At 42.1% G+C, this 22,903-nt stretch overlaps 3 protein-coding genes across 6 annotated transcripts; 1 reads left to right on the top strand and 2 right to left on the bottom strand.

Annotated features, from left to right (window-relative positions):
- Positions 1-9,795: 9,795 nt before the first annotated feature.
- Positions 9,796-11,545, bottom strand: zgc:112271 (uncharacterized protein LOC553698 homolog). Its single transcript, XM_024436411.2, has 3 exons — positions 11,366-11,545; positions 10,152-10,249; positions 9,796-10,045 (listed from the first exon to the last, which is right to left on the bottom strand). Exons 1-3 carry the CDS (start codon positions 11,426-11,428, stop codon positions 9,946-9,948), a joined length of 261 nt encoding a protein of 86 aa, XP_024292179.1. The 5' UTR covers positions 11,429-11,545; the 3' UTR covers positions 9,796-9,945.
- A 510-nt stretch (positions 11,546-12,055) lies between these two features.
- Positions 12,056-19,810, top strand: slx1b (SLX1 homolog B, structure-specific endonuclease subunit). Of its 3 annotated transcripts, XM_024434965.2 has the most exons (5): positions 12,056-12,665; positions 12,764-12,815; positions 18,538-18,861; positions 19,006-19,218; positions 19,381-19,810. In XM_024434965.2, exons 1-5 carry the CDS (start codon positions 12,493-12,495, stop codon positions 19,408-19,410), a joined length of 792 nt encoding a protein of 263 aa, XP_024290733.1. In that variant the 5' UTR covers positions 12,056-12,492; the 3' UTR covers positions 19,411-19,810. The 3 variants fall into 3 exon arrangements, with proteins under 3 accessions (XP_024290733.1, XP_024290732.1, XP_024290734.1); XM_024434966.2 differs by lacking the exons at positions 12,056-12,665; positions 12,764-12,815 and adding an exon at positions 14,107-14,951; XM_024434964.2 differs by lacking the exons at positions 12,056-12,665; positions 12,764-12,815; positions 19,006-19,218; positions 19,381-19,810 and adding exons at positions 12,823-13,656; positions 14,126-14,951 and having other exon boundaries at positions 18,538-18,668.
- On the bottom strand, positions 19,798-22,339 carry LOC112260114. 2 transcript variants are annotated; one of them, XM_024434969.2, is made up of 7 exons: positions 22,206-22,339; positions 21,757-21,935; positions 21,414-21,524; positions 21,181-21,234; positions 20,816-20,977; positions 20,339-20,464; positions 19,798-20,142 (listed from the first exon to the last, which is right to left on the bottom strand). In XM_024434969.2, exons 1-7 carry the CDS (start codon positions 22,210-22,212, stop codon positions 20,107-20,109), a joined length of 675 nt encoding a protein of 224 aa, XP_024290737.1. In that variant the 5' UTR covers positions 22,213-22,339; the 3' UTR covers positions 19,798-20,106. The 2 variants fall into 2 exon arrangements, with proteins under 2 accessions (XP_024290737.1, XP_024290738.1); XM_024434970.2 differs by having other exon boundaries at positions 21,757-21,818; positions 22,206-22,332.
- Between the last annotated feature and the right edge of the window lie 564 nt (positions 22,340-22,903).

Genomic DNA, 22,903 nt, shown 5'->3' with positions numbered 1-22,903 from the left:
CTTCACCTGGAATGCTTTTACAACAGTCTTGAAGAAGTTGATAAGCACTTGTTGGCTGCTTTTTCTTCACTCTGTGGTCCAACTCATCCCAAACCATCTCAGTTGGGTTGAGGTTGGGTGATTGTGGAGGCAAGGTCATCTGATGCAGCACTCCATCACTCTCCTTCTTGGTCAAATAGCCTTTACACAGCCTGGAGGTTTGTCGGGTCATTGTCCTGTAGAAAAACAAATTATTGTCCTACTAAGTGCAAACCAGATGGGATGGCATATCGCTGCAGAATGCTGTGGTAGCCATGCTGGTTAAGTGTGCCTTGAATTCTAAATAAATCACAGACAGTGTCACCAGCAAAGCACCCTCACACCCTCACACCTCCTCCTCCATGCTTCACAGTGGGAACCACACATGTGGAGATCATCCGTTCACCTACTCTGCGTCTCACAAAGACAGCGGTTGGAACCAAACATCTCAAATTTGGACTCATCAGACCAAAGGACAGATTTCTACCAGTCTAATGTCCATTGCTCGTGTTTCTTGGCCCAAGCAAGTCTATTCTTCTTATTGGTGTCCTTAAGTAGTGTTTTCTTTGCAGCAATTCGACCATGAAGGCCTGTTTCATACAGTCTCCTCTGAACAGTTGATGCTGAGGTATGTCTGTTACTTGAAGTCTGTGAAGCATTTATTCAGGCTGCAATTTCTGAGGCTGGTAACTCTAATGAACGTATCCTCTGCAGCAGAGGTAACTCTGGGTCTTCCTTTCCTGTGGCCATCCTCATGAGAGCCAGTTTCATCATAGCACTTGATGGTTTTTGCGACTGCACTTGAAATTCAGATTTCTTGAAATTAACTGACCTTCATGTCTTAAAGTAATTATGGACTGTCATTTCTTTGCCTATTTGAGCTGTTCTTTCCATAATATGGACTTGGTCTTTTACCAAATAGGGCTACCTTCTGTATACCCCCTACCTTGTCAAAACACAACTGATAGGCTCAAATGCATTAAGAAGGAAAGAAACACACCTGTTAATTGAAATGCATTCCAGATGACTTTGACTGGTACTGTATGTATTTCACCCACCCAACCATTTCATTTACTGGGAAGAGACTTGCTAACGACACTACGATTTATTGTACTCATGAGTGGGCAAATTGAACCACTCCTCGAGACGGAGTGGGAAACTGACTCTGTCTCAGTATATTCTGTCTCAAGTTCCAGACTCATTATGAACAGAGCACTCTAATAATGCAATATTTTAGTAATCTGAAGCTAATCTACCTTTTATTGTTTGCGTTTCCTATGGGAACAGAGGCATCAAGCTTGGGACTGATATTACATTTGAGGTCTCCATTCCCCGACACATCTGGAGTTTCGGTCAAAGATAAGATGTGTCCTTGGTGTTGTGAACTCAAATAGGCTGTAAGGGACTGAGGACAATTTGGAACGGTGGTATGAATAATTGAAAAGGATACAGATTTTGTCAACCTGACATGATGATTTCCAAATACTATTTAGATAGCGTTTGAATAACACTGGTGATTTAAGTAAGAAGGTCATTTTAAAAGAAAGAAGAAAAAAAGATGTTTCCATTAAGTGTGACACTGTCCAAAATTAAAGTAAGTAGATCCAAGACTAAACCAGCACCAATTCTTTGCAGGCCCTAGCAGATTTGTTAAATAACAGGTTTCATAATTTATTGATGTCCCAAGGGACAGAAAGTACAGAACGCAAGCCATACATCAATGCAACTGGTCTAGACTATGATATTGCAAGTGAAAAGAGCTCTGGGATTGTTTACTTTAATAGGTGCCCATTTCGCTTAATGGTACCCTGTATTATCTGATGAGTCTCCAGTATGATTATGTATACGCATGGTTTTATCAAGGATTCCTGCCCAAAATGCAGTAAGCTCGATTGAAAAAGAAAGGGAGGGAAATAGCATAGGCCTAGTAGTACCGAATATTGCATTTTTACGACTGATTAATATATAGCATAGTGAATACTAATTAAATGTTTGTTTTCTCTTCCAGGACTGATGGAATGTCCAATACCCAATATTCTGATGAGTTTAAAAAGGATTCTGTATCTCTCCCTTTGAAATGCTTCCTGAGGCAGGTGCTTTGGAAGAGCAGTTAGTGAAACTCTGCAGTACTATAAAGTATAAGGGTACCCAGATCGGGCTGTTAAGGGAACTCCCAAATTAAGTATATCCTGGTCATTTGTTTGATTTTTCCCTACGTTTTACCACACACACACCAGCATACACACGCAGCCCACCTGTTATGAATATTTGTAGTGGTTAATACCATTTCTGATTTATTTTATGTGTGATTTTTCTATGAATTTAGTAGGTTCTTCATGGGTTAACAAAGATGCACCTTAAAGGGCCACAAAATAAATTTTCTGAAGTATGCTTCTCTGCTTCCCAAAACTCCCCCAGATGGCCGTCCCCATCACTATCTCCAGCCTGGGTAATAGTCAAGTGGCACAATAGAAGTAAAGAACCTTTTAAAACCCAGGTGGAAATGGACCACATCAGATCGCCCTCACCACCCCCACAGTGGTAAAGTGCTTGGGAAAAGACACATGGATATTGATGTGGACAAAAGGAGGTAACCTTACAGACCGAGATCTTGATTGGGTGGGGGATGAGGTGTTTAGTATGAGAAGATTTGATTTTAATAATGCTACCTCTCTGCCCAAGCAACCCATCACCCTGGCCTACTTTCCCCCAGGATATGGATATTTGTGTTATATAGCTAACGGAACCGGTCCCCAGTTGGGAGAAAGTCATTGAAAGTATAACCTTTCTGTCTACAATAACCTTACCGTTACTGTTGAGAAATGGAACATTCTACCCTAACATGGTCATTGAGAATACGTTATAAACTTAAGAATGTCAGTGTGTGGCAGGGTAGACTTAGTGGTTAGAGTGTTGGACTAGTAACCGGAAGGTTGCAAGTTCAAATCCCAGAGCTGACAAGAATGCTGTACTTACATTCCAAACCCCTCTATTGGCGTTGCTGAGTCAGTTGCCACTATCAGAAAGGTTGTTGCTACTGTGGCAATGTGAGATAACGAGTGGAGTTGGGATCTGTTTGCATGGGTGAAAACTAGCCTGGGGAACATTGGAACTCTTGTGTTGCAATGTCTCCTGGTACTGGTCGGATTCCTATCCTTCTGTCTGTTATTATGCCTGACGATTTTGATGAGGAGATTAAGTGAAACAGCAGTATCTCCTCACCACCAGATGGTCATGACCACAAAGTGAACCTCAATGACCTGACGGATCTAGCCAATGACGCCCCCTTTATTTGGGATCCAGATTTCCCTATTGGAGACAATAGTGCCTACTGTTATCAAAATGACCCCGATCCCTATGAACTGCCCTTTTCCCCAGATCATTATTATTATTATTAAGTTACCTTTCAGGAGTTCCATTGATATCACCCCTTTTTGTGTAAAATGCCAATTTCCTTGAAACCAGAAGGTTTTAAGTTCTGTCTGACAACATCTCAGATATATAATTTGGGGTGAGCTGTTATAAGGTTTATGCTCTGTTCTGTGATAAACTGCATTTCATAGACTCCTGTTACGTATGCACCCTAACACAGGGGCATAGTGTTCTGGAACTGTTGATTTGAATAAAAAAATTATAGTGCATTTAGAAAGTATCCAGACCCCTGGGCTTTTCTACATTTTTTTACAAACTTATTCTACACTGCTCAAAAAAATAAAGGGAACACTAAAATAACACATCCTAGATCTGAATGAATGAAATATTCTTATTAAATGCTTTTTTCTTTACATAGTTGAATGTGCTGACAACAAAATCACACAAAAATGATCAATGGAAATCAAATTTATCAACCTATGGAGGTCTGGATTTGGAGTCACACTCAAAATTAAAGTGTAAAACCACACTACAGGCTGATCCAACTTTGATGTAATGTCCTTAAAACAAGTCAAAATGAGGCTCAGTTGTGTGTGTGGCCTCCATGTGCCTGTATGACCTCGCCTGGGCATGCTCCTGATGAGGTGGCGGATGGTCTCCTGAGGGATCTCCTCCCAGAGCTGGACTAAAGCATCCGCCAACTCCTGGACAGTCTATGGTGCAACGTGGCGTTGGTGGATGGAGCGAGACATGATGTCCCAGATGTGCTCAATTGGATTCAGGTCTGGGGAACGTGCGGGCCAGTCCATAGCATCAATGCATTCCTCTTGCAGGAACTGCTGACACACTCCAGCCACATGAGGTCTAGCATTGTCTTGCATTAGGAGGAACCCAGGGCCAACCGCACCAGCATATGGTCTCACAAGGGGTCTGAGGATCTCATCTCGGTACCTAATGGCAGTCAGGCTACCTCTGGTGAGCACATGGAGGGCTGTGCGGCCCCCCAAAGAAATGCCACCCCACACCATGACTGACCCACCGCCAAACCGGTCATGCTGGAGGATGTTGCAGGCAGCAGAACGTTCTCCACGGCATCTCCAGACTCTGTCACGTCTGTCACATGTGCTCAGTGTGAACCTGCTTTCACCTGTGAAGAGCACAGGGCGCCAGTGGCGAATTTGCCAATGTTGGTGTTCTCTGGCAAATGCCAAACGTCCTGCACGGTGTTGGGCTGTAAGCACAACCCCCACCTGAGGACGTCGGGCCCTCATACCACCCTCATGGAGTCTGTTTCTGACCGTTTGAGCAGACACATGTACATTTGTGGCCTGCTGGAGGTAATTTTGCAGGGCTCTGGCAGTGCTCCTCCTGCTCCTCCTTGCACAAAGGCGGAGGTAGCGGTCCTGCTGCTGGGTTGTTGCCCTCCTACGGCCTCCTCCACGTCTCCTGATGTACTGGCCTGTCTCCTGGTAGCGCCTCCATGCTCTGGACACTATGCTGACAGACACATCAAACCTTCTTGCCACAGCTCACATTGATGTGCCATCCTGGATGAGCTGCACTACCTGAGCCACTTGTGTGGGGTGTAGACTCCGTCTCATGCTACCACTAGAGTGAAAGCACCGCCAGCATTCAAAAGTGACCAAAACATCAGCCAGGAAGCATAGGAACTGAGAGGTGGTCTGTGGTCACCACCTGCAGAACCACTCCTTTATTGAGGGTGTCTTGCTAATTGCCTATAATTTCCACCTGTTGCCTATTCCATTTGCACAACAGCATGTGAAATGTATTGTCAATCAGTGTTGCTTCCTAAGTGGACAGTTTGATTTCACAGAAGTGTGATTGACTTGGAGTTACATTGTGTTGTTTAAGTGTTCCCTTTATTTTTTTGAGCTGTGTAAGATGGATAAAAAAAAAATAATCCTCATCAATCTGCACACAATGCCCCATAATGACAAGCCAAAAACAGGTTTAGGCATTTTTGCAAATGTATTAAAAATAAACTAATTAAATATGACATTTACATAAGTATTCAGAACATTTACTCACTACTTTGTTGAAGCACCTTTGGCATCGATTACAGCCTTGAGTCTTCTTGGGTATGACGCTACAAGCTTGGCACACCTGTATTTGGGGAGTTTCTCCCATTCTTCTCTGCAGATTCTCTCAAGCTCTCTCAGGTTGGATTGGGAGCGTCGCTGCACAGCTATTTTCAGGTCTCTCCAGAGATGTTCGATCGGGTTCAAGTCCGGGGCTCTGGTTGTGCCACTCAAGGACATTAAGACACTTGTCCCGAAGCCACTCCTGTATTTTCTTGGCTGTGTGCTTAGGGTCGTTGTTCTGTTGGAAGGTGAGCCTTTGCCCCAATCTGAGGTCCTGAACGCTCTGGAGCAGGTTTTCATCAAGGATCCCGCTGTACTTTTCTTTGTTCATCTTTCTCTCAAAACTGACTAGTCTCCCAATCCCTGCTACTGAAAAACATCCCCACAGCATACTGCCACCATCATGCTTCACCGTAGGGATTGTGTCAGGTTTCCTCCAGACGTGATGCTTGGCATTCAGGCCAAAGAGTTCAGTCTTGGTTTCATCAGACCAGAGAATCTTGTTTCTCATGGTCTGAGAGTCCTTTAGGAGCCTTTTGGCAAACACCAAGCGGGCTGGCGTGCCATTTAACTGATTAGTGGTTTCCGTCTGGCCACTCAACCATAAAGGTCTGATAAGTGGAGTGCTGCAGAGATGGTTGTCCTTCTGGAAGGTTCTCCCATCACAGAGGTACTCTGACCAAGGCCCTTCTCCCCCGATTGCTCAGTTTGGCCAGGTGGCCAGCTCTAGGAAGAGTCTTGGTGGTTCCAAACTTCTTTCAATAGGAATGATGGAGGCCACTGTGTTCTTGGGGACCTTCAATGCTGCAGAAATGTGTTGGTACCCTTCTCCAGATCTGAGCCTCGACACAATCCTGTCTCGGAGCTCTACGGACAATTCCTTCGACCTCATAGTTTGGTTTTTGTGCTGACATGCACTGTTAACTGTGGGACAGACAGATGTGTGCCTTTCCAAATCATGTCGAATCAATTGAATTGACCACAGGCGGATTCCAATCAAGTTGGAAACATCTTAAGGATGATCAATGGAAACAGCATGCAGCTGAGCTCAATTTTGAATACTAATAATTCTGAATACTTATGTAAATAAGGTATATCTGTGTTTAAATTTGCAAACATTTCTAAAAACCTGTTTTCGCTTTGTCATTATGGGGTATTGTGTGTAGATTGATGACACAGACAGCATCGTGAAGAAGGCGCAGCAGCGCCTCTTCAACATCAGGAGGCTGAAGAAATTCGGCTTGTCACCAAAAGCACTCACAAACTTCTACAGATGCACAATCGAGAGCATCCTGGCGGGCTGTATCACCGCCTGGTACGGCAAGTGCTCCGCCCTCAACCGTAAGGCTCTCCAGAGGGTAGTGAGGTCTGCACAACGCATCACCGGGGGCAAACTACCTACCCTCCAGGACACCTACACCACCCGATGTTACAGGAAGGCCATAAAGATCATCAAGGACATCAACCACCCGAGCCACTGCCTGTTCACCCCGCTATCATCCCAGAAGGCGAGGTCAGTACAGGTGCATCAAAGCTGGGACCGAGAGACTGAAAAACAGCTTCTATCTCAAGGCCATCAGACTGTTAAACAGCCACCACTAACATTGAGTGGCTGCTGCCAACACACTGACAATGACACTGACTCAACTCCAGCAACTTTAATAATGGGAATTGATGGGAAATTATGTAAATATATAAACAATGCTACCTTATATAATGTTACTTACCCTACATTATTCATCTCATATGCATACGTACAGTGCCTTGCGAAAGTATTCGGCCCCCTTGAACTTTGCGACCTTTTGCCACATTTCAGGCTTCAAACATAAAGATATAAAACTGTATTTTTTTGTGAGGAATCAACAACAAGTGGGACACAATCATGAAGTGGAACGACATTTATTGGATATTTCAAACTTTTTTAACAAATCAAAAACTGAAAAATTGGGCGTGCAAAATTATTCAGCCCCCTTAAGTTAATACATTGTAGCGCCACCTTTTGCTGCGATTACAGCTGTAAGTTGCTTGGGGTATGTCTCTATCAGTTTTGCACGTCGAGAGACTGAAATTGTTTCCCATTCCTCCTTGCAAAACAGCTCGAGCTCAGTGAGGTTGGATGGAGAGCATTTGTGAACAGTAGTTTTCAGTTTTTTCCACAGATTCTCGATTGGATTCAGGTCTGGACTTTGACTTGGCCATTCTAGTACCTGGATATGTTTATTTTTGAACCATTCCATTATAGATTTTGCTTTATGTTTTGGATCATTGTCTTGTTGGAAGACAAATCTCCATCCCAGTCTCAGGTCTTTTGCAGACTCCATCAGGTTTTCTTCCAGAATGGTCCTGTATTTGGCTCCATCCATCTTCCCATCAATTTTAACCATCTTCCCTGTCCCTGCTGAAGAAAAGCAGGCCCAAATCATGATGCTGCCACCACCATGTTTGACAGTGGGGATGGTGTGTTCAGGGTGATGCGCTGTGTTGCTTTTATGCCAAACATAACGTTTTGCATTGTTGCCAAAAAGTTCAATTTTGGTTTCATCTGACCAGAGCACCTTCTTCCACATGTTTGGTGTGTCTCCCAGGTGGCTTGTGGCAAACTTTAAACGACACTTTTTATGGATATCTTTAAGAAATGGCTTTCTTCTTGCCACTCTTCCATAAAGGCCAGATTTGTGCAATATACGACTGATTGTTGTCCTATGGACAGAGTCTCCCACCTCAGCTGTAGATCTCTGCAGTTCATCCAGAGTGATCATGGGCCTCTTGGCTGCATCTCTGATCAGTCTTCTCCTTGTATGAGCTGAAAGTTTAGAGGGACGGCCAGGTCTTGGTAGATTTGCAGTGGTCTGATACTCCTTCCATTTCAATATTATTGCTTGCACAGTGCTCCTTGGGATGTTTAAAGCTTGGGAAATCTTTTTGTATCCAAATCCGGCTTTAAACTTCTTCACAACAGTATCTCGGACCTGCCTGGTGTGTTCCTTGTTCTTCATGATGCTCTCTGCGCTTTTAACGGACCTCTGAGACTATCACAGTGCAGGTGGATTTATACGGAGACTTGATTACACACAGGTGGATTGTATTTATCATCATTAGTCATTTAGGTCAACATTGGATCATTCAGAGATCCTCACTGAACTTCTGGAGAGAGTTTGCTGCACTGAAAGTAAAGGGGCTGAATAATTTTGCACGCCCAATTTTTCAGTTTTTGATTTGTTAAAAAAGTTTGAAATATCCAATAAATGCCGTTCCACTTCATTATTGTGTCCCACTTGTTGTTGATTCTTCACAAAAAAATACAGTTTTATATCTTTATGTTTGAAGCCTGAAATGTGGCAAAAGGTCGCAAAGTTCAAGGGGGCCGAATACTTTCGCAAGGCACTGTATATACTGTACTCTATATCATCGACTGCATCCTTATGTAATACATGTATCACTAGCCACTTTAACTATGCCACTTTGTTTACATACTCATCTCATATGTATATACTGTACTCGATATCAGCTACTGTATCTTGCCTGTATCTTGCTGCTCTGTACCATCACTCATTCATATATCCTTATGTACATATTATTTATCCCCTTACACTGTGTATAAGACAGTAGTTTTGGAATTGTTAGTTAGATTACTTGTTGGTTATTACTGCATTGTCGGAACTAGAAGCACAAGCATTTCGCTACACTCGCATTAACATCTGCTAACCATGTGTATGTGACAAATAAATTTGATTTTTAATTTAACTGACTCGCTACAAATGAAGAGCCAGTGATAATTGAAGACTCTTCAGAATTGGACTACTTGATAACCAACCACAACTATAAAAGCTTCAGAGCAGGTCGCCACCTGTACTGTGAAATCTCCAGCTCTCCGACGGTTGTGTGGCGTCTAGCTTTATCTGAAGCTTCAATAGACATCAGTGCACATGCACACTATCTAGTCCTTGGAAAGAGAGCTTTGTACAACAGACGAGTCATATAATCAATTCTCAAAGCTGTACCAGCCCATTCTATTAATTTACACACTTGATCTCACGTAAATAATTTTATTTGGGGCTTTCCAATCTGAAAAGCCATTTCCTTGAGTCAAGTCATTCATTGTTATGACCGAACAAAATCAGTAATGGTTTATTTAAGTGATAATATTTCATTTGAGTTTTTCTGCCTGTTCCGTGTTATATACGTTGTTCCATTCCTAATAACAATTTGGTATAATGTCAGTAATAATCACATACCTCCACAACAAAAACTGAAAGTGAAGTTTCAGTACACTCATTCAATCATTAAAGAATTCAGACCAGGATTGTTTTGTCATCATGTTTAATACTTAATTTCAGTCATCATTGACTGAAATGAAATATATGTTAGGCCAGAAAGTCAACATTGTGTGAGCAAGTGTTGCTTATTTACACATAATAAGTTGTCAAGTAAATATGGTCAGTGTGTGTCTTCATCACTGTGCTTTCTGTTTCTCCCACTGTTCTGGTGTCAGCGTCTTCTGTTCAAAGGCATGGATCTCTTTTAGCTCTTCAGCCAAGCAGGTGTTCACCATCCTGAAAAACCAAAAATCAGAAACAAGAGTCAACTACAGTCTACTCCACATATCCATTCAAAGTTAGCTCATAACACATATCAGCTCTACCTGCCCACTGTGCCTACCTGTGTCTCGCCAGCAGTGGTTTCCCCTCAAACTGGGGAGACACTATTAGAACTTTGAAGCTGGCAGCACATCTGTTAGAGGATGTGTCTTCAACTTCCTGTGAAAATAAAGCCGGTAGAACAGGTCATTGGTGGGGTGTGTCACACCATAGCTCAGGAGTGGCAACGCACCTCCCGGGTGTGAATGGTTTTGCTCCAGTCCTGTACTAACACACAAGACTCAACTAAGGTTCTGATCATGAGCAATTGATTAGTAGAATTGGGTAAGAGCAGAGCTAGAACAAAAGCCTGTACACCCAGTAGCTCTCCAGTAGGAGTGTAAATGTACAAATACAAAATGACCAAAATCAGCCCAATTCTGTATCACTAATTGTTTTTTCACCAATCAATCACAGCATAGGGCAATTTTAGAATTTTTTTAACACCTTTTTTCTCCCCAATTGATAGTTACAGTCTTGTCCCATCGCTGCAATTCCCTTACGGACCTGGGAGAGGCGAAGGTCGAGAGCCGTGCGTCCTGCAAAACACGACCCAACCAAGCCGCACAGCTTCTTGACACAATGCCTGCTTAACCCGGAAACCGCACCAATGTGTCAGAGGAAACATCGTACATCTGGCGACCACGTCAGCGTGCCAAACCCTCTCCTAACCCAGACGACGCCTCATGGGTCTCCCAGTTACGGCCAGCTGTGAGACAGCCTGGGATCGAACCTGGGTCTGTAGTGACGCCTTAGACCACTGTGCCACTCAGGAGGCCCACGCACATTGAATTTAACAAACAATTGGTCCCCCAAAACATGCACACCTCCGTTGAATTTCAAAATCCCGATGTGGCCCGAGCTTAAAATAAGTTTGCCCACCCGTGGCATAGGGGTATACTACAAAGCAGGATCAATGAGTTAGCCTGCTAACTTGCCAAAATATTCTAAAATAACTTTTTATTCTTGGAAATATAAGCTTGAAAAGTGCATGTTCTAATGGTCCAACAATTAAAACCACATGTCTAAGTTTCTTAATTAAAGCAGAAAATCTATATTTATTTCTGGTTGTTTATCAAAGTTGTTTATCAAAGTATAACACCCAGATCTTTTCACATCAGATTTTCAGAGGTGATCTGATTAGTCCAAAAAAATATCAGAATTGAACTCCCTGTGTAAACGCAGCCTATGATGCGCAGCATCCATGTTCATTCATTGCGGAATAGGGATACATACCACATGCACCGCTCCGATCTCCTTGATTAGTTTGTCACGGATGTGATCTGTTGTAACAGACATACTTTTGGTGTCGCTTTATGATCCAAAACGTTACGGTAGGTTATTTTGTTAAACAAGATGACGACGCGAAAGGGAAGGTCCACTACCATGTATGTATTGAGAGGCGGAATTAGATACTCAGGAAATGTGAAAGTATCCAATCGCAACTATGGAGTCAGAACTTCTAACCAAACAGCTACCAAACAGGGCGGGAATAATATTTTTACACCAATGAGCGCTAGAATTGGACCATCTCGGAGTGACCAATCAATTGGGGCATGTGGGGGTCCTTATTTTACGATCTTGTTTCATTTCTTGCATGAATAAATAGTTTGTAAATATACCTTCTCATGTGACCAAATATACAAAATTGTGGGATTTTTCTCGTAAATTCACATTTTGAAATGTATAAAATGTTAGTATAATGTGTGCTTTGAACTATGTTGTGTCAGGCATGAGCTTGAACCTCTATTAATTTGAAAACAGAAAATCTTTGTTTTAACAAAACGTTATCTATTATACTGAGAAGATAGTCGAGTGACCGCTCTAACAGTGAAAATACATGTCCTCCAAGATGGAAGGCAGCGAGATCAGGTGGGACCATTCTAGCCAATGAGAGGGCAGATACGCCTGACACACCAATACGTCGTTTTTCTCAAAGTTGCAGGAATGCCACGTGCATCCACTTATAGTAGTACGTGTGTAACAGCATGAACATTAAACGTTATTAGTCAAATAAGCCTAAAGTAATTCGACACTATCATAGATCTAAATACAAAATGGGTTTACCTCACACGGACAGATTTTGGGTGGAGTAAATGCTCTCGCTTCGCTTCTTCCTCTCTTGTTTACCGTACATTTTTCTCACGTAGTATCGGTTAGGGGGAAATTCATGTGCATATGTATTTCATAATGCTGGAGTAAAACTATAACCATACTACTCACATCAGGTTTAAGTTCCTTTTGTAACCAGGTAGAAGTCAGACTAGCTAGCTAACTGTTAGCTGACACTAACTTGCTTATTATTGACACACTCGACATATGGATTTTATTTTGGTGACTTGATCATTTCATGTACATCTACTATGGTCTTGGAGGTAGAGAGTTTATTCGGGGTGTACATGCTGTATTGCACCAATCCCAAATTCAAGGGTCGTATCTACATTGGTTTCACTGTGAATCCGGAGCGTCGTATAGGACAGCACAACGCCGGGCGACACCGAGGTGGAGCCAAGAGGACCAGTGGAAGGGGACCTTGGTAACTAACAGAACTAATGTAAAATAATATGTTGCCATTTCTACAGTCTTTGAGAGACCTTGTGCATCATGTGGATTTTGTCTTTGTGCCGTCTCCAGGGAGATGGTTCTCATCATTCATGGCTTCCCCTCTGACATAGCTGCTTTGAGGGTAAGTCAGTAGGAACTGCTTATCTTTAGCCTAATAGGCTGATCACACCGCTCGCGTCGCGAAATTTAGAAATCGATGTTATTCAATTAATGCCAACGAGCATCTGCGTTGCCAAGGGCTAAAATAGAAGTCATTCCTATTTCTGACGCAGATCGCGCTGCAAGTCCTGCCTCTCCCATCTCCTCATTGGTTTACGCTTCGAACACACCGACTGTGTCTTTGCGTTTCGATACACCAGAAGTACATTCATTTCCACTGGAACTCTGCGCTTGCCTTGCAGCATTGTGTTGCAGTGCGTTCTGTGTGATGCATATTGGATTTTTCGAACATATGCATCAAATTGTATGCATTGAATTGACAGAAAGTAGCAAAATGTGAATGTTGAATTTTTATTGCACACATATCGAGTAAAAAAAAAGTGGGATAACATAATTAAAACAGTTTGGCTGTAGAATTTCTTTACATTTTTTTTATAAATGTATTTGCCAAGTATATTATTTATTCGATGACATCCACAAATTAATTGTGAGAGAGAGCCTATCTTATAATTTCCCTCAAATGCAGTTTGGAGCGAAATGCAATAATAAATAGTCAAGATAGCAGAGTAGGCTCTTTCAACAATGAGACCAACATTGAGGAAGGTGGTCTTGATCGTGCTGTTGGACCGGGACCAGCCCCGCTGAAAGCACCGTTCTGTGTGGGTCCAGAGATGGTTAAAGTCCCGAAAGCAAGTAGGGGAGTACCACCGTCTCATTCAAGAGCTTCGACTGTTTGGAAGAGGAATTCCGAAGTTACTTTCGTCTGGACCGAAGCCAGTTCAGTGCCTTCTGCTCTGATGAAGGTAGGCTAGTCTTCTCCAGGACCCATCGTTGTTCAAGACAGTTAGTCATTCATTATGTTCTTATTGGACTCGCATTCACCCTTAGAGAAAAAGGTTCTAAAAGTGTCCTTCTGCTTTCCCCATAGGTTAACACTTTTTGGTTCCTGGTATAACCCTTTGGGGAAAAGGTTATACATGGAACCAAAAAGGGTTCTCCTATGGGGACACCCGGAGAACCCTTTTAAGTAGATTGTACCATTCTTTCTAAGAGTAGAGTTGGCCTGGGCTACAGTTTATTGATATAGTCATAGACTGAATTGTACTCTTTCAAGGCATTGTTAATGATGGTTGATGAGTATTACAATATAATTAGTAGAGCATAATAAACAGTAATGAGTAACAGTAACAGTACTCAATATGAGTAGATAAAATATGTGGGTGGAATTCAAGTTACACACACTGTTGATAATTATTTTGAATTATATTTTAGATTCTTGGCGACAGGACTCCTAAAGGACCATCAGATTCAGCTTCCGAGTTGGACGGTCCACGGTGGCAGGCATTGTCCCCTCTGTGGCACAAGCCATTTGGGACTGTCTGGTTGGTGAATGCATCTCTCCCCAAGGAGGAAGATTTGAGGGGTATCGCTGCCAAGTTCCTGGAGAGGTGCTATTTCCCCAACTGTCTTGGCTCCATTGCCGGGAAACATGTAGTAATCCAGGCTCCACCGTGCTCAGGTTCACAATTCTACAACTGCAAGGGTACATATTCAGTTGTACTCTTGGCTGTAGTAGATGCCATCTGCGGTTTCCGTGTTGTCAATGTTGGTGCTTACGGCAAGGGAAGTGATGGCGGAACCCTCTGGGACTCTGCCTTCGGCCAGGCATTTCAGGATGGCACCCTGGAGTTTCCACCACCTGCATCACTCCCTGGGGCAGAAGACCTGGGACCTGTTCCCCACGTCTTCGTCGGCAACGAAGCCTTCCCTTTGCGACCCAACCTCATGAGGCCCTACGCTGGATGCCAGCTGCCATTGCCAAAGCCTGTAAGGATCTTTAACAAACAACTGTCCAGGGCAAGGTTAGTTGTTGAATGCGCCTTTGTGATTCTGGCAGCCCGGTGGAGAATGTATCGGAGAGTGCTTGGTCTCAGTCTCTCAAATGTTGATGCCTGTGTGAAGGCCACATGTGTTCTCCACAACTACCTGCGGAGGTCTTTTCCAGGAGGCGCTCTGGATGAAGATGTGCATGCCAAATGGTTACCTACCTGATGTCACCAGGGCAGGTGCCAACAACACCCCCAGACAGGCACTCCAGGTGAGGGAGAAACTGACCACCTACTTCTCATCGCCAGCAGGTGAAGTTCCATGGCAGTATGCCGTGGAGTGAAACAGCTCTTTTAAGAGCCCCCTAACACAAAGGTTATTTTAAGAACCATCCACCGTTGTCCATAAAATTGCATTTTTTCCCCATATTACTTTATGTATCATTTCCTCTCTTCATTTGGAAGTTATATTTAAGTGAAATTTGGAAGTAAAGATCACACCTTAACCCCTTCCCTCTCTCATTAACGGCAGTATTATACACACCTGGCATGGTACATCAGGTGAGCGGGAGCACTAATTAAGGTTATATGACATGATAACAAAGGGAAAGGGTAACCTAGGGTCCATACAAATAGTACAGTTTACAACCATGTTCTCTGGTCTGACAAAATACAGGTGGGAAAAAAACAAATTAGGAAGAGAATGTGTTTTTACTTTCATGTCTTAGATCTGCAAATGTGTAGGGAAGAAATAAGCAGATTAAGTCTAAATGAGATATTAATAAACAACTTGACTATGAAAACATAATTTAATAAGTATTCAAGTACAGGAAAGAACATGACAGGTATGCATGTTATTGTTTTTTAACTATTGAAAGAGGTGTGTATGTGCTTGTAAAAATGAAAAATAAATGAATGTATAGCCTGTAATCTGTAAGAGAACAACAAGAGCATGTATTTTTGGCACAACTGCAGACAGATACAGGCACTACTCATAAAGCCTAGACATAGTAGGGGAACTTCAGACATGGCCATGAAGAGAGAGAGGGCAGGGCACTGGAGATCTGAGGTACAGAGAGGACTGGAGGAGAGGTGTGTGTGTGTGTGTCTGTCTCTGAAAAAAAGAAAATAATATTTAGCTATAACACAGCTAAACAAACCAATGGCCCCTGGATGTCATGGACCAGTCGATGGAACTTAACTTCACAAAAAGTTTCAACACCCTGGTTTTCAAGTGGTTTTAAATGAAATAAATATCTTCACCTTTAGTCTTTTAAGAGACCAACAAGAGCATCTGTGAATTCTCCAGTGTATGAGTTTCAATTATGTCAATTCAGAAATCTAATAATAGATAATAATAACTAATAATGAATGCTATCCTAAGACTTTATAAACAAATTACTTTATGAATTGACTGAATTTAAACGGAACTGCCATGTGTGAAAAGAAAGATACAATGAGGGAGGTCAAAACAACAACCAGACAACTCTTCCTGTCCTTCCTGTGAGCTGGTCGGCTAAATTGACTCCATTTATGGAAGGGAAGAGAAAAACAACACATACAAGCTTAACATAATATAACACCATAAAAGGTGAGATTTATGTTAACTAAATACTGCTTGTATAGTGTAGTTAGTGGTGTAAATATTGGAACAGTGTGGTAAAGTTGGTAATACTTGCTGTTTACTCATGGAATTTGTATTTCAGATCAAAAGATGAATATGACAGGCAAATATTTAGACAGCAAACTGTTGTTTCAGGATATTTTCTAACCCAGAAACAACAGCTATACATTTGCCTCATATTAATATTAATACTTTGATCTGAAATACCAATTAGCCTACATGAGTATACTGTAAAAATGACCTACTTTACTTCACTGTCGCAACACTTATGACACTACTTGTGATGTGGAGGAAAAAGAAACGGATCATTGAACTCGACTTCGAAAAGCAGCTGATACATTTTAACCTTGACTGCTGCTTTTCTTTGCTGGCAGCCTCTTTGGTGTTGGCACCAGGCTCATGGCAAAGAGGGTCTCTTCATCCTCCTTCCTGTGAGCATCAGGTTGGGCTGCATCCCTCTCGACGGCTTGGAGGAGCCTCTGCTGAAATTAGTTGAGTGGATCTGGCGATGGTCGCCCTTGTAGATGACATTGAGGGTCTTGATGCACCGGTGGCAACAACACTTGTGGATGATGTATTAGAGGGTCTGGCTGTAAAATTGTCACTCGTTGCCCTAGGCACAATAAATGGATCCAGAAAAGAAAGAATGTGGCAGAAGCGCCAAGGCTGCTGGCCTGAAGCTGCTGACCCAGACCTCTTCTTCTCTTTCTCTGCCCTTCTCTCTCTCTGATACCTGTCCCTGAGTCCTCTCCACTTCCTCCTACAGTCTTCTTAAGATAGACATGAACATGATAAGCCAAACCATTACCTAGCATAATTATAGTTATTAGATAGCTATCATGGACATGTCACCTACTGTACACACAGACACACACATGGTTATCTGACCAAATTATTAGTGGTACAGTACTATCTACCATTTCTATTACTATTTATCTGACGTTCAAACTCATTCAAACATGATTATTTGGGAAAGTTATCAGGGATAGTAACTAGCATAATTTATGACTTTCACACACACACACCTCATTGGCTAGGTTAGCAAGCTAGCTAATGTTAAAAATCTGTTGTTATGCCCCTGAACAAGGCAGTTAACCCACTGTTCCTAGGCCATCATTGAAAATAAGAATATGTTCTTAACTGACTTGCCTAGTTAAATAAAGGTTAAAAAAAATAGCCACATCTAACACTTTGCTCACTACTAAACTGACCTGCCAATACTCTCGTGGACACTTGTCTCCAAGCAGCGTTCTTTGTGTTTATGTCCCTGTAGCTGTCAGCAGTTGTGTCAAAAAGACACTGTTTTGAGGAAACTGTGAAAATGATTCTCCTCCATGTGTCCAACCGCATGCGACCATCTGCAAAAGATACCTGCATCAGTATAGTTACTTAGCTGCACAAAATGTTATGCTGTAGTTATGCAATTACGCAGTCGGTGTGTTCGAAGCGTTACAGAATCAGGTACCCATGTGCCATCTCCTCATTGGTTATACCCACGTGGGTGACTGAAAGACAAACGAGGTCAGTGGCGGTAATGAACCTAATTTATGAAAGTTGCAAATCATAGTGTAAAGTCAAGAGAAGAAAAGGCCTGGAAGGAAGAGAGATGACTAGAAATGATTCGGTTTACCGTTTTATGTGTGGATTAATGGGGCGGCAGGGTAGCCTAGTGGTTAGAGTGTTGGACTAGTAACCGGAAGGTTGCAAGTTCAAATCCCCGAGCTGACAAGGTACAAATCTGTCGTTCTTCCCCTGAACAGGCAGTTAACCCACTGTTCCTAGGCCGTCATTGAAAATAAGAATTTGTTCTTAACTGACTTGCCTAGTTAAATAAAGGTAAAATATATATATATTTTTTTAAATTGGCGAAGTAGAGGATCTTGTGCATTTCAGGTAAAATAACAACTCAATGTTTATATCCCAGGACAAATTAGTTAGCAAGTGCAAGCTACTAGCTAAATTGCCATAAATGTTTAATGCTTTTCGACCTGTCCCCAAATTAATATAATTGGTTCAGAGTTTGTTTTGATATTTTAACCTGCGTGTCGTGATCACGTTTGGTGTGGGGTGACAAAATAAATTTATGCACGATGGCGCACGCGCGCAGCCGGTTTGGGTTCTGTGTAACTTTCAATTCAACAACCTTAGTTACACCCCGCTCCATACGTGTCACTTCCCCACCAGATTACATTTCAAGACCTAACCTCTTGTCTTCTCCTTCCTTCCATCAATAGTTTGAATGGGCATGGCAGAACCCCCACTCCTCCCGACGCCTGTCCCACGTCACCCGGCGTTCAAAGAAGGAATCCAGCCTGCAGTTCCACTGGCGTGTGGTGTCCAACATGTTGCGGGTGATGCCGTGGAGCCGCCTGCCCCTCACCACCCGCTGGCTCAAGCAGGAGTACAGGATGGACTTTGAGCCTGGCCTTCAGCCGCCGCTGCACGTCCCTTTGGCCTTCGGCAGCATCAGGGCCAGGAAACAGAAACCGAAGGATGTGGAAGAGGAACAAGAGGAGAAGGGTGCAGATATATGCCTCCTTTGTCAGGGCACTGTTAAGGTAAAGCTCATGGCGCTTTATAGTAAAGCTGTACAGTGGCCACCAATCCTGGTCCTAGAGAGCATTGAAGATGCAGGGTTTTGTTCCAAACTAATTTAGCTAGTTGACTGCTCATGTGGACCTTGATTAATTTAATCCTTTCAGTCTGCAGATAAGATGACCTGCTTCCATCCCTTATGTCACATGACCAGCCATGTGATTTGCTTAGCCAAACACTTTCTGACGGGTGAGGCCGCACATCTCCTTCCTGTGGAGGGGGAGTGTCCCGGTTGCCATCACTCAGTACTGTGGGGGAGTCTGATTCGCCACAAGAATGGCTGTTACGGAGACCTGGAGAAGAACACATCCTCATCCCAAGTAAGTGGCGATTCAAATGTAGGAATAATGATTGTCAGTGTTTTGTATTTTACTTATTAATTGCCTCAATAACTAACAGTAAAAATATTAGGATGAAGGCCCAAGGCATCTGTGATACTTCTGTTAAATGACTTGTAATAATGCATCTGTGCTGTTCCACAGAACCATTGGACAGATGAACTGCAGTTATAATCTGAATGTGATCAGTCATAACCTTCCTAATATGAACTTTGAACTGCTACCGAGTCACCATGACTGTACAGAGAAAAGACTGTGAAGATAGGATGAAATACAGTAGATCAATGACTAGCAAGTTACTCTTTAATGGACTTCCTGCAACAGCAAAGGGTTGATCAATTGATTGATCCATCAGAAGATTTAATGAATGCACAAAAATCATGCTGATCTGGTGTGAAAAATGTTTTTAATGCAGCATCTGAACCCTTTTTAGATTGTATCTGTTAACTAAAAAACAATCATGAATAAGGCAGTTTTAAATGTGTGTGTAAAACCTATATGTATTGTATGTACAACCAATAAAACATAGATGCTTTGTTTTGGAGCCAAGGAAAGCACACGTTTTTGACCCTGAGGAAGTGTTTATTTCAATATGATGTACCCACAAAGTTTCACTCCTTAAACCCATCACTTAAAATAGCACCTGAGACCATATAGATCTAAACAGACATACTCTATCATCAGAACACACAACAAAATAACCTAACTATATCATAAAAAAAGGCAACCATATAACATATCAACATCAAGTGTTTGTGCAAGACAGAAAACATAGTGACAAATAGATTTGAAAAAAGTGCATGGCTAGATAGACCCATCAGTGTCTCTTCATGATGGCTTTAGGTTCCTTTCTATGTACTTCATCTCTTGTCACTGAGCAGGGCTAGTATATGCAGTGACCACAGGCTTTAAGAAAGAAAACATGATTAAACAACAATGAAAGCATTCTCAGATTAAGCATAGCAGCTAAACTGTAAATACATTGTGTATGTGATCAAATAGCTTCAGTGAAGTGTTCAAGAGCATGTGAGTATGGAACATGCATCTGGTCAAACCATTTGGCATGTGTTCAAATTCTCATGCTCTTGAAATGAACTCTTACCATGCTGGTTGCTGCAGGGGAGCAGAAGCGGAGCAGCTTGCAGCTGTAGATAGTCAGGGTGACAGAAATGCCGAGGAGAGTTGCGTGCACGAGGAACCACTCGACATAGAATGGATACACTGAATTCTGGGTAGGTGTGGGCGATAGCAGACACAGAAACAGAGTTTGAGGTATGAGTGAATGACGCTACCATACTGTTGCTACGTTTACTTTTTAACCATCTTCAGCACTATTTGTATTGTGTTTTAATATTCATGTATTCCATCAACAACCTTTGATTGACACATACATATGTTCTGATTGCCACCAACTACTACGTCTCTGAGCTGTACAAGACAATAGTTTCCCCAGAACTTCCCCAAATCTTTTCACTGTGAGATTCAGCTGAAGTAGTTGATCTCGGGACATATACATTATATAGGCCTTATATACAGTATACTGTATAGTCTGTGTTCTAACTATTTCTATGCGACTCACCATCAGCTTGTCGCAGGTGATGTGATGATGTGTGTTGTTGTAATCAGTGAAAAGCCAGCAGTCTGGCACTAAGTGGGTGTCAGACAGCTTTCCTCCTACGACGACCACATTGAACATGGCCATAAGGCAGGTAGCCAGCTGTGTCCCCAGACACGCCTTCAGCTGAAAGGACGAGGAAAATAAGACAATAGATGTTTTTGTCTTCCAGATATAAATGAACTCTCAGTTAGAAAAACCAGGTAATCTCAGTTAGAAAATGTGATCATTTAGCCTGGTCACAGATCTGTTTGTGCTCTCTTGCCAACTGACTGTAGGAGTAGGCAAAACAGCACAAACCGATCTGGGTTCCGACTATGATGACTCACTGTGGGAACATGAAGACTCTGTGCTGCTATGGCCACACTTCCCGCCACTATCGCCTACAGAGAGCACAGCACAGTTAGCTGAAAATCCCCCATTTCATGGCAAGATACAGCAAGGAAAAACAAGAACAAATCATAGCTTTCTTCACTTGTTCAATAATAGCATGCATTTATTTACCATAGTAATAAACCTAATAAGCGGCCAAGGACATGCATAAGAGGGGTATCCTACTCACAGACAGGGAGCCTATCGCCCTGGTTACTTCTTCATTTCTCTGATCCAATCGGTTGGCTACACTGACATAAACTGAGTTGAGCACAAACACACCCAAAGTGATCTGAGAGACCTATGATGAGAGGAAATATCCACAAAGTTAAGATTCCTACAGAATAAATGCAGTAGGAAGAACAGTTTTATGGTTGCATTTTAACGTTATTAAATCAAGTTAGGTAATTGAGAACCAATTAACAATGGAATACAATATCAGTAGTTTAGAAAAATAGCCTTATTCTGTCGGGAATTGATGAGGATTTAGTTGTTTCTTAGATTTCGCCTTCCGCAAAAATAGACTCACACACCCCCAGTGCTTTGGGCTGGAACTCCTGGTAGGTCTTGCGGGTCGGGGTCTCAGTCTCAGCACCTGGAAAGTCGTGGTCCAGAAATGTAACATCGAAGAGGGAACCTCTCTCTTCATTCACGTCGCCGGCAGGTTGTGAATTGGCGGGTGAGTCCGCAATAACCCCAGGTTCAGTAACAACTTCGGCGGGATAGAGGATGGAAAACCATATGCCAATGTGGAAAACAGACCCCTAACTGTTTTAGCCTATACATAACCATAACTGTTCTAGGCAATAGGCAAAGGTAGGCATGCAGAGTTGGACAAAAATAAACCAATTTATTTCTTAGGGTTAGTTTTCGTTTGTTTGGAAATTACATTTGTTGACCACATTATCCGGACATTTTGAAGGAATTATGCAGCCTAGTAGGATAAATTAAAATAAACAAATGCAATACGAAAAGAATTTACCTTCCATTTCCACAGAGTTGCTGCAAAGATATCCTACAGCCTATTTAATAAACAGCCTACGTTTTGTATTTGAACCTAGCACATAAAATGAGACGAGTAAACGCCCAGTAAAGTTTTATTTTCCATAATGTCTGCCCTCTAGTGAGAGAAATTTGATCCTACATTCCGAAGTTGTGGCATAGGCACATAGGCAAACCATTTTTCAGAAATTGTATTCCATAATCATACATCTTATTACTAGAATCCCAGTGTTTTGAGTCGCACATGAATCAATCAATCAAATTGATTTATAACGCCCTTTTTACATCAGCCGATGTAAACAAGTGCTATACAGAAACCCAGCCTAAAACTCCAAACACCAAGCAATTCAGATGTAGAAACACCGTGACTAATTTGGACATTTGGAAATATAACAGAACATAAAAGTTAACTCAATACAATTTATTTTAAAAATAACACTTTTAAATTACAAAAAGAAACACAATATTACTCTTAGCAATCAGAAATGACATATACTGTACAACCATATACAATATTTCAGTCAATGGGAAAAAAATACATGTTTCTGCTGGTTGATTAGTTAATATAAACTCAGCTAAAAAAGAAACTTCCTCTCACAGTCAACTGTGTTTATTTTTAGCAAACTTAACATGTGTAAATATTTGTATGAACATAACAAGATTCAACAACTGAGACAT

The sequence above is a fragment of the Oncorhynchus tshawytscha genome, linkage group LG10 (assembly GCF_018296145.1).
Source record: "Oncorhynchus tshawytscha isolate Ot180627B linkage group LG10, Otsh_v2.0, whole genome shotgun sequence".
Classification (NCBI taxonomy): Eukaryota; Metazoa; Chordata; class Actinopteri; order Salmoniformes; family Salmonidae; genus Oncorhynchus; species Oncorhynchus tshawytscha.
Note: the sequence above shows the minus strand (reverse complement) of the source record. Positions and strands in the feature narration are given on the sequence as shown.